This window comes from Podarcis vaucheri (assembly GCF_965113315.1).
Source record: "Podarcis vaucheri genome assembly, chromosome: 5".
Classification (NCBI taxonomy): Eukaryota; Metazoa; Chordata; class Lepidosauria; order Squamata; family Lacertidae; genus Podarcis; species Podarcis vaucheri.
Window position 1 is genome coordinate 21,248,294 of NC_138763.1, and position 11,641 is coordinate 21,259,934.

The 11,641-nt window shown below is 44.0% G+C and overlaps 1 protein-coding gene across 1 annotated transcript; it reads right to left on the reverse strand.

Moving 5' to 3' along the window:
* Nucleotides 1–933: 933 nt before the first annotated feature.
* Nucleotides 934–9,682, reverse strand: IL12A (interleukin 12A; the record flags this gene model as incomplete). Its single annotated transcript, XM_082223730.1, has 6 exons — nucleotides 934–1,283; nucleotides 1,788–1,892; nucleotides 1,992–2,033; nucleotides 2,130–2,225; nucleotides 6,896–7,065; nucleotides 9,637–9,682. 6 exons carry the CDS (start codon nucleotides 9,680–9,682, stop codon nucleotides 1,101–1,103), a joined length of 642 nt encoding a protein of 213 aa, XP_082079856.1. The 3' UTR covers nucleotides 934–1,100.
* Nucleotides 9,683–11,641: the final 1,959 nt, after the last annotated feature.

Sequence of the window (11,641 nt, forward strand, 5' to 3'; positions counted from 1 at the left end):
ACAGCACCATACGTGTGCAGAATATTAGCCAAAAAACAAAAATCCACCCAAAAACCAACAGACATCTGTGTCCTGAATTTCTTACTTCTAAAGAAAGTAGTTTAAGGTGCAATATGACCAGATTTTTAATCCGGGAGGGGAAAAAGAAAAAAAGTGGAATTCTTCGTATTTTGGTTTTCTGCAACATATTTTCCCTACACAGACTTATGAAAGCAAGGCTGAAATCCTAGACCAGTGTTTTTCAACCTTTTTTGGGCAAAGGCACACTTGTTTCATGAAAAAAATCACGAGGCACACCACCACTGTGTGCGGAGAGGGAGATGTCATAGCCCCGCTGCTCTCTATGGGGAATCGGATGAGAGCGGACCGCCTGTCCGCTCTCATCCAATCCCATCCGATCTGATCACCACCCAGGACGGATGGAAAATAGGGTGGACACAGTCCGGCGCCCGCCTAGTGGGCGAAAATTTGACATTTTTTTTTTAAAAAAATCTTTTGAATTTTTCAATTTTTCCCACGGCACACCAGGCAACATCTCGCGGCACACTAGTGTGCCACGGAACAGTGGTTGAAAAACACTGTCCTAGACCATTTACTTGGGAGTGAGCCCAACCAAGCTCAATGGGACTCACTTCTGAGTAGACGTGTATAGGATTGCATTGTAAATCCCTAACATTTTATTTAAGAAGGCACTTGATTGTAATCTACACAGCAGGTAGCCACCTGACTGGCAAAGGAATGCATGTAGATTCTCAGCCTGCTGCTGAATTATGAGGATTTCATTTGGGAAGGGGTTTTCCTACAAAAAAAAATTGCCAATTGATTCTGGGACATTTCCCTACTTCCTCTAGCATATGTGATGCAGCACACTGGTTTCAGCATGAAGATCTCTTATCATGCACACATGTTGTGGTGGATTTTGTTCCCTACTTGTGGTGCATCATAAACCAGATTATGCATGATAATCTGTTATGGGTGCTGCTAATCCTGTTTCATTGCACTGTTTTGAAATAGATGAAGTGTATTTGAGCTGTTTCTATCTATGATTCTATTTCCCCCACCACCTCCCTTTAAAAAAATTAAACATTTGAGGATCAGTATTACATTTGCATTTCTAGAGACTTCCCGTAGAGGTGGCTCAAGGTTCTGTCGATGGTCTGAGTGAGCTGCTGCAAAGTTAGAAGAATTTCGCATTCCTTCATCTCCATCTCAAATGTCTTCCTGGAAGGTTGTTGTGGTGAGGGTGGTGGCTGTTCAGTGATGTTCTGGCTGGCTTTCAAAGCCTATAAAAGATGCACAATCAAAAAGAAAGATGAATGCAGGGGCACATTCACACACAACTGATGCAGTACCTAATTGTTTGAAACAGTATAACAATGCCTCACATTTATGAAATGGGAACAGAAAAGCATGCTACCATGAGGGGGAATGGAATGGAAGAGTAAGAGTAAGAGTCAAAGTTATGTTAAGATCTAGAAAGCCGCAGGTTCTCCATTGCTGTTTGTAACTGCTTAGAATATCAGACATGCTAATTGCAACATTTGTAATTGCTATGAATCATCAGTGTTTGTTGACATCATAATCCATCCTTCTGGATACATACACACACATGCCCATGAAAAGTAAAGATTTGAGTTTAATGCAACTATAGGTATTTTCTCTCTGATTAAATCAGTTGGTCTGACTATTACATCTTTCATGAAGTTTATGAGTTACGGAAATCAGTAAATTACAGGATTCAAAGAAGGCAAAGCAATATTAATAATAGTTCAAATATATATATCTACCTGCATCATAATGCTGACAGCACGAAAAAGATCTGAAGAATTAAAATCCTTGATTTCCGCCATATAGTGTTTCAGAATTTTATAGATGGTGTCCATGCATGCAGTCTGCAAGAAAAAGCAACAATAAAGATATAAGCAAAGGTTCTGGAAGATTCCTTTACACAAGACAAATAAACTTGCTGCCATCTGAGGATGGAAATTTACCTGATCAACAGCATCATTTTCTCCTGAGGGACAGAGTCCAGGCTGAAATAAAAGATGGAAGGTGAGAAGCATTAATTTCACTGCAACCATGAATTTGGCTAACCCATTGCATTTGTTAGAAAGTACTTATTGTAATACCTTCAGTGAACTTCCTCCCATACAGGCCTTCTGGATCTTCTCTTCATTCTTCGGATTTTCAGGAACATTATATTCCACTGTACAATTAAATTGCTTCTATAAAAGTGAAGAAAATATCAATTGAATCAGTACACAATTCCTGGGTGCAATGGGAATTGTGTTGAAGACCTTGCATCACGGGTTGGTCATGGCTACTGACAAATATCCAGAGAGCCCAGAAAGGCCTAGGCTTTCAAAGAAAAGGAAGTGCATTTGAGTTGCCCTTCTTCTTCCCATGCTTGTTTGCTTAGAGGTTCAGCCTGCAACATCTCCCCCACCCCCTTTGGGGGCATGAAAGTTTACACATCTGTAATATGCACTGTGAAGAGTGACATATGAGCTATGCTGTACACCTTGTAAACAAGTGTGGGAATCTCTGTCTGAACCTCTGTAACTGCTCACAAAGAAAATGCTGCCCTTACTTTCAGACTGAGTTGGTTCTAACAGTGTAACCCTACGTACGTCCCACTGAGAGGCGTACTAGTAACTGGGTTTAGGACTGCAGCCATTCTTTTTTATTTCTATGGAACTTTCAGAGAAATCATTCCAACTCACTGTGCTTGCTATTAAGTATTTAGCATAAAAATGCACGAGATAATGTTACAATAGCGCTCAAGAATATGAACCTGCTGCGGTACAGCAGGTTGACCCAGATATTCCAGCAGTTGCCATCATCACCAGATTGGCATGGAAATGACTCATTCTGTTGCATGGTTCAGAAATCAGGGAGGGAACATAGTAGGTATTTGTTTCTGAATGTGTGAGAGAAGCAAGGAGTCTATACCTATATCTCTGCTAACACTGCAGATTATTCATCAATCCCCACCACTGTCTCTTATTTCCGGAGTTCAGAGGTGAGTGCCAGTCCTTCATGTAACCAAAAACAACCCAAGGATGACACAGCATGTTCAGAAGTATGGAGCACTGACTGACTGTTGGGTGCAGGAACAATTATGGAAAGCTGGAAGATAATATAGCTGGAACTCAACATTTTGTAGCATTTTGTTGCTGGCTCTACTTGTAATATTCCACAGTTTTTCACCTATGGCACTGTTTGGTCCTTCTACCTTTTCTGAGACAGGAGACGCTCTTTCACAGGTTCAGTTCCCACAAGGAGGAAAAAACTGAAGGCATAACAGTGTTTGAGCAATATGTATTTACAAATATTTTAAGTGCAGCAGGACAAAGAACATGCAGGTCCCTAGACAGAGAGTGTTTCAAATCAGCGGCAAGGATTCAGTCCCATTTTCCTTTGTTTTGCTAGATTCAAAACTGCAGGATGGGTTTTGCTGCCCCGACCCTGGGCAGGTATGTGTGGTCTGTATTCTGAACTCCAGGAACAAGTCAGGATCAAGGCAAAGTAGCTCTAAGCCATGCAAAAGCCTAGAGACAACCATATCTTCAGTAGACAGAACACAATAGTATTCCCATAGCAATATATTTCATGGACGTTCGAGCAATGTGCCATTTGGAATACATTTGATAAGGTTTTGACTGTGTATGCTCAGGCAGCGGTTTTTCACAGTGTGCTTTTCTGCAGAGCAGGATGTGCAGTCCTATCATCTTATTGATCCCAGTTGCCATTTAGCAGAGCTCACTAGAGAATGGATTGCACACGCTACTTTTTGAACTTCTGCAAAACTGATTATGCCCTTCATTACTATTAGTGGATTTTTTAAAAAACCAAACCTGAGCACTGCAAATCAACAAGCTGGAGTCTTAACTGTTCAGTTAAAAATGGTCACAATAAATGACAGGCTCAAAAATCAAAACAGAGCAAGTTTATATCACATTATTACATAGGAATTAGCCCCGCTATTATATAAGGAATAAAGATTTCAGACCTTTGCAGCCCTGGCTTGAATTTAAGAAAGAATTCAAGTGGTGGCTGCAAAGATCCTTCCTTTGCAGATGCAATGAATTCAAGCCACGGCTGTGGCTGCAAAGGAAGAATCAGGAACGTAACCTAGAGGGTGCTCCTGGTTCCTCCTTTTGAATTTGGAGTTGCAGTTTTACCTGTCATGTGGTGTCAGGTGATAAGCAACCAGGGCCAAACCACATTGCAAGCCAAATGGGGAAGACAGGCAGTCCTAATTAGGCCCAGGAGCTGAAGTCTCCCCACCATTGCTGCAAAGGAAGAGGTGGACTGTGTCCTCAGTTCTCTGCTGACAGGCGGCCTCAGTGGGCAAGAAGCACCTATCCCTAGCTATAGCTGTTTCTGGACTGGAGTAGCCCTAGTCCATGTCCTCATAAAAAGGGCTAATTTACCCAAGCCACACACACCTGTCCATCTACTGACATCACTTGTGACATCAGCTGATGGGTGGGAGTATTGGCTGAGGGGGGCTGTTCCTAGCAGGGAACAGGTGCTCAAGGGTGTCATGGACTGGCCAAGATGGGACAATGCAGATGGACAATTGACCAAGCACTTGGGGAAGGGCCCTGGCTGGATGTGGGGACCTCTGCCAGGAGTGGAGGAATCTGCAAGCAAGGATCCTGGAGAGGCCACTCCCTTGTGTCTCATCCGTTGTTGCTACAGGAGCCACAAATCCTGCCTTCCTCTCCATCCCTGACTCCCATGCCAAGCTTGTCAGAGCCTCTCTCTGATATGCTCACCTTGGCACGTCAGATATTGGGAGTAGCTCTGCCCAGAGGCTGTTGTTTCACCTGTTCGAGCCACCTCTCAGGAGGCAAACACCTCCCCTGTCACGTAGGCCCAGGAGGAATCAAAAGAGAAGGAAACAGAGTATAACAAGAGATTGCAGAAACGCTCTCAGCCTTAAGGTGAGCTCACTCCATTCCTATACAGTGGTGCCTCGGGTTAAGAACTAAATTCATTCTGGAGGTCCGTTCTTAACCTGAAACTGTTCTTAACCTGAGGTACCACTTTAGCTAATGGGGCCTCCTGCTGCATCCGCACCGCCAGAGCACAATTTCTGTTCTCATCCTGAAGCAAAGTTCTTAACCCGAGGTATTATTTCTGGGTTAGCAAAGTCTGTAACCTGAAGCGTCTGTAACCTGAAGCATCTGTAACCCGAGGTACCACTGTATATAGGATAGACAAGGTGTGTGACAGCATCGGATCAACATCCAGAGCTGTTGCTGTATTTAGGACTAACTATGCATATTGCCTGAAGTGCCTTAAGACAGAAATTTGCATATGCACTAGAGTAATATAGGGATTAAAGTAGGCTTCCTTAACCTTAGCCCTCCAGATGTTTTGAGACTACAATTCCCATCATCCCTGACCACTGGTCCTGCTAGCTAGGGATCATGGGAGTTGTCGGCCAAAAACATCTGGAGGGCCAAGGTTGAGGAAGCCTGGATGAAAGCCTTTATAAAGAACTCTCCATGAAGCCTTCAGCAACTAGGAGCCAGGAAAGCAGCCAAAGCAGCAGGATTAAACCCTTGCTCGGCAGATGCCATGCTGTTCAGTTCGGCTGCATCCTGCTCAGTTCAGCTGCATGTACCTGTACCTTGTTGGGGACGAAGCCAAAGGCAAGCCAAGACAAGTACTATTGACTGAGCAAGGGAGAAGTCTCTTTTGCAATCACCTGCAAAAAGCAGGTTTCTCCCTTTTTTTGGCAGATTGGCTGTAAGAGAGATGTCTCTCAGATCACACACGATGTCTGTAAAATATAATGGGTGTTGCCGGCCTTAAGTGGAGGGGGGAGGTGGCAGCAAGAAAGAAGTCTGTAAAAAGTTTTGCAGTGTCAGTGCCAGGGAGCATATGAGGGCTAATTCATATGCACACATATTATCACTTACAAACTGCTTTCTGCAGCTCCACTGAAACTCCTCTCAGCTTAACCAAAACCACTGGCACTCTCCTCATCTTTCTTGACTCCCTGCTGCTTGTAACACCATGAGCTCTTGGCTGTTCTCTTTTCCCCAAATCACTCATTCAACATTTCTGTAGAAGAGGAAATACTTTATCGACTTCCCCCCTCTTTCACAAGTTAAAACTTTTTAACTTTTTCAGCAGGGGTTAAAACTTTTTAACTTTTTCAGTCCACTGTCCCTCAGACCTTCTGGGGGGCCGGACTATATTTTTTTTTGGGGGGGGGGAATGAATGAATTCCTATGCCCCACAAATAACCCAGAGATGCATTTTAAATAAAAGCACACATTCTACTCGTGTAAAAACACCAGGCAGGCCCCACAAATAACCCAAAGATGCATTTTAAATCAAAGACACATTCTACTCATGTAAAAACAGGCTGATTCCTGGACCGTCCATGGGCTGGATTTAGAAGGCGATTGGGCCGGATCCGGCCCCCAGGCCTTAGTTTGCCTACCTATGAGTTAAACTCTATAACACTCTTTATATACTCATTGTACAAGATCACCTTTAGTCTGTCTGCATTTTGCAGGAAGGACTCAGGTACCTACCAGAAATTTAGGTTTGTGCAATTGAAGTGGATCAAAACATTTGTGTCACCCTGCTGCAACACATCCACTTTAAAACAAATGAACAGTTTGCAGTTAGGAAAGTGACAGTGAAACACACTGAAAAATTAATTTATTAATAGGAACATGTATAACCACTGTGTAAGGAAACCAAGGAAACTCACTGTTGTATAACCTCCCCACAAACAAATCAGAACAAATGCTCATTATAGACTGCACACAGCTTAATCTCTGTGCACACTTTCTGCAAGCAAATCAGGATGAATGCCAATGCCAATGCTAATAATGTTATGTTCTTCCAAGAAATAATGCTATACCTGGAGCTGATGCAGCGCCATATCAGCAGCGTCCATCAGATGCGAGGAAAGAATCAGGCAATCGCTTAAATTGGCTGCCAGGCCTTTGGTGGCTAGTCCTTTGGTGTGAAGATGATAAGCCATTGAGCTGGGCAGGCTTAGGCAGATAAAAGCTACCAGGAACCAGGAACCTGGAACAAAGTCAAGAGCCACATATAGGAAATGGAGGTCACAAAGATCCCTCTGACTTGGCAAATTACTTCCAACACTTTTTTCAGTTTCTTGTGCAACATCTTCCTGTCTATATCAGAAGCATAAAATAAAGAGAGAGAGAAAATGGTCCCAAACTCTCCCCTGCCCCCTGTCACCATATACAGATACTGCAGTAGCATTACAAAACTTGTGCATATACCGTATTTTTCGCTCTATAACATGCACCCGACCATAACACACACGTAGTTTTTAGAGGAGGAAAATCCGTAGGTATGCCACCCGTAGGCATTCCCTCCATAACACGCACAGACATTTCCCCTTACTTTCTAGGAGGAAAAAAGTGAGTGTTATGGTGCAAAAAATACGGTACTGAGAAAGCCCCAAACTTACATAATATATAAAGCCCATGTTTAGCTATTGCAACAGATGATATTGCACATATATGTGCTAGTACAGCTGATTTAAAAAATCAATAAAAATCTGAGCATGCTATACTCTACTGTGGCTTGCATACAAAACAGGATTATAAGACCGCAGTACATAATGTCATTAAAAACACTAGGATATCTTGGAAGAATCACACCATTGTTCTTTTTAGAACTTTAAAGCAAAACTTTGGCACAGTGTCCAAGGACCAATGCTCATACTCCTTGTTTTGTCATCCAATTCAGGAATGCTGAAGCAGGGAGGATCACAACTTGTTGTTTTTTTTGGGGGGGTGAGCGTAGGTGAGTAATCTGCAGATCATTTGTAATGGGCTGGGTTGTAATAACTCCTGCCTTCAAAAAGAAACAAAATCCTAAAGGTGCTAATCCCATCTCTTTCTGAATGCACCAGGCAGCAGTATTTCACAACATACTACAGGATACACAAACATTTTGGATAACCTGATGTGAAGACAAATTCAAAATTCAGCACTGGAAACAGCCTAATGAAAGCGCTAGTGACGTGCTGTTTTTATTGGAATTATCTGTATGTTTTTAATAGTTATTTTATATTTATATATTTTTGTAAATTCTATTAATGTGTAATTGTTTTTTTAATGAGTCCCCCTATGGTTTTAGCACTTCCTATTGTCTCCCAAGACAGACATATGCCAACAAAAATAATTTTTATCTTAAGCCATATAAAAACTAATAATAATAATAATAATAATAATAATAATAATAATAATAATAATAAATTGTACAATTTTAAATCCACACATAAACCAACATATTCTACCCCCAAAATCCACCTAAACAAGGTGACTTGGCAGTAGTTAATCTCGAACACACTGCTGTACCAAAGAATGATAAACACCACTTTAAACAATGCTCCTTTTTGTAAATCAGCTCAGCTCTGCAGGATATAACCCTTACTTCAAGTGTCACAACTGACCCCTGGAAGCACCACCCGGCATGCTGGCTCCTCCACAGTGGGGAGACAGTCAGTGACTCAGTCTTGGCAAGACAGAGGGACGAACGGAAGAGCAAAAATAGGTCTTAATTTATGCCCAAGGCTCTTGATGTTTACAGAGCCAAGGCTTGCCCTTGGAGCATAGAGAGTTAAGAATAGATAAGGGTGCCCCAAAGGAGAAGTCAGGGATTGGCTTTCCAGAGCCTTTACCATTTAATCCCCACTATCTCTTCCCATGGGGACGCGGGTGGCGCTGTGGGTTAAACCACAAGAGCCTAGGGCTTGTCGACCAGAAGGTTGACAGTTCAAATCCCTGCGATGGGGTGAGCACCCGTCGCTCGGTCCCTGCTCCTGCCAACCTAGCAGTTCGAAAGCACTTCAAAGTGCAAGTAGAAAAATAGGTACCACTCTGGCAGGAAGGTAAACAGTGTTTCTGTGTGCTGCTCTGGTTCGCCAGAAGCGGCTTAGTCATGCTGGCCACATGACCTGGAAGCTGTACGCCGGCTCCCTCGGCCAATAAAGCGAGATGAGCACCGCAACCCCAGAGTCGGCCACGACTGGACCTAACGGTCAGGGGTCCCTTTACCTTTACCTTATCTCTTCCCATAAGACGAGGCTTGCTGGATCAGACCAGGGTGGATCAGACCAGCATCCCCTTCTCACAGTGGCCAACCGGATGTCCACAGGAAGCCCACAAACAGGATCTGAGCGCAAAGGTGTCCCCCCCTGTTGCAGTTTGTGACAGCTGGAATTCAGAAGACAGTGGAGCAGCGTTTCCGAAACTTGGGTCTCCAGCTGTTTTGGGACTACAGTTCCCATCATCCCCGACCACTGGTCTTGCTAGTGATGGGAGTTGTAGTCCAAAAGCAGCTGGAGAGCCAAGTTTGTTTGCTTTTTGGAAATGCTGCTTTGGATGCTGTGTACACCTGCTTCGATGTTTGACATTGAGCGCTGGGCTTAAGAGAGAAACTTTTATCCGGCTCTTTTGAAGAGGGAGAGAACACCGAAGAGCTTAAACTTCAGACAACTCCTCTCGGTAGCTAAGCAACTTCCTCGCTCCTCTCCTGCTCAGCACCAGACCCCAGACTCGTCGCGATCTAGCCCCGTCGCGATTTGATTGGCTGAAACGGGGTCCGCTAAGGACCACTCACCTGGAGAAGCGGGTCCGGCGCTGCTGCTGCTGCTGCTCTTGCGCATCTTGGCTGCTCTTTCCGAACTGCTCTCTGGAGGTGTTGCTTCGAAAAGGGCGCAAATCGTCTTGCTAGCGTCTCCGCTGCCTGCGGCAGTCTTTATAAGCCAGCGCGTTGGAAATGGATTTCCCCCCTTTTCTCTTTCTCCCTCAGCTTCGGCTGACTCATCGGCAGAACTTCACCTTCATTCATTTTTCTGGGTGGGAATTTTGCGCGGCTTTCCGCGCCACCCGCTGCGTAGGCTTTTCTTCCAAACAATCCCGAAGGTGAGAAAAGAAATAAATAAATTTCGTTTGCTATCAGTTCCAAGTATCGCTGGAATTGATTGACAGATGGAAGGAGAGAGCTTCCCGCAGCAAGTCGAATATGCTGCCATGCCCAAAGGCAATATTTGACGACAGGGCGTCTCGCAGAGCTGTTTCTTTGGGACTCATGCATGTTCGATGCGACTTGGGCTGTGTGTATACGCTATGTAACTTTACTGTGGCCAGATTTCTTTTAGGAGGATAATAATAATAATAATAATAATAATAATAATAATAATAATAATAAAAAAAAAATTAACCGAGCCTCCCTCCCTCCCACAAACACTCGGACTCATTGCACTCTGTGTGCTTGTCGCACACACCAATCCCAAAAGTCAGTGGCGTAGCGTGGGGGGTGCAGGGGGGGGGCGGCCGCACCGGGCGCAACACCTGCGGGTTAGGGTTAGGGGGCGCAAATCCACGGGTTAGGGGGCGCAAATTACTTGCCTTGCCCCGGGTGCTGACAACCCATGCTACGCCACTGCCAAAAGTCACAGTGAAAATGTGTTTTCAATGGGCTTTAAAAACGTAAGTGTGTAAAGGATTGCAGCTTGATAGTGTGAGAATTGGAGAGTTGGAAGGGACCCGGAGGTCAATCCAACCCTCTTCAAAGCAGAATAAATATATACTCAGAAGGAAGCCTCAACTGAGTTTGATGGGACTTACTCTGAGGAAACTGTATGTAGGATCAAAAGCATATTATTAGAGAAGTTAAGCACAGGTTGCATCCAGACAATCTCTTTATTGAGCATTTATCCTGATTTGTTTGGACAAAGTTTGCAAGGACATCACGCAGCTTCTCATCAAGCGTTATCTCACACAGTTCCCAGTGCGTTTTCCCCATCACTTTCTTTACTGCAAAAACTCCATTGAAGAAAGGGGGGGGGGGAGAAGCAGGTTAGTTGTGCAAGAGCACCGAATTCACTTCAATTGTGAAAACTGAATTTGTGGATATGTGATTGGATCCCAGTACTGAAGTAGAAAAGCAACCTTCAGTGGCTAAGCCACCATAGAGCCACCACAGGCATTGCTTGCATGCATTGCTGTGGGATCTGGCTGTCTCCCTCTGGATGGTGTGATGGTTATATAGTCTCTGGGTACCTGTCCATTCCATCTGGAAGTTGGCTCAATCCTAACCAGGTGTGCTACACCTTTTGCCATCTCACAATTACATACCTGGCAGTATTCTCCATTTATCTCAATGAGGAGGATTGTATTGCCTAAAAGAGATGGATGCAAGCTGGTTCCCCCAACCCAGGTTTTTCTGTAACATGCTATTGAGTCAATAATAGTAAGCTAGTGGTGGGTTTATCTAGACTATCCACACATTGTTCCTCTTCACTTGTTATTCTGCAATGTGTTCCTGCATTTTTGCCAGCTGGAGCGGCACTCTTGCACCAGAATGTAACAAAAGCTAGACACTGACCTGGAACATTCATGAAAAGTTATCGGGCTTTTATCCTCAATTAAGAACATTCATACATAAACAGAAATAGCACAAGAGAAGCTTGAGGCAGTTTTAAGGCCAAACCACATGCCATGTGGGAGATCTGTGATTCATAGACACACATTCCAATTTGAATGGAGCAGCAGCAGCAGTGGGGTGTGTGTGTGTGTGTGCGCGCGCAAATAATCCTTCCTATCTCATCCCATTCCCTGTA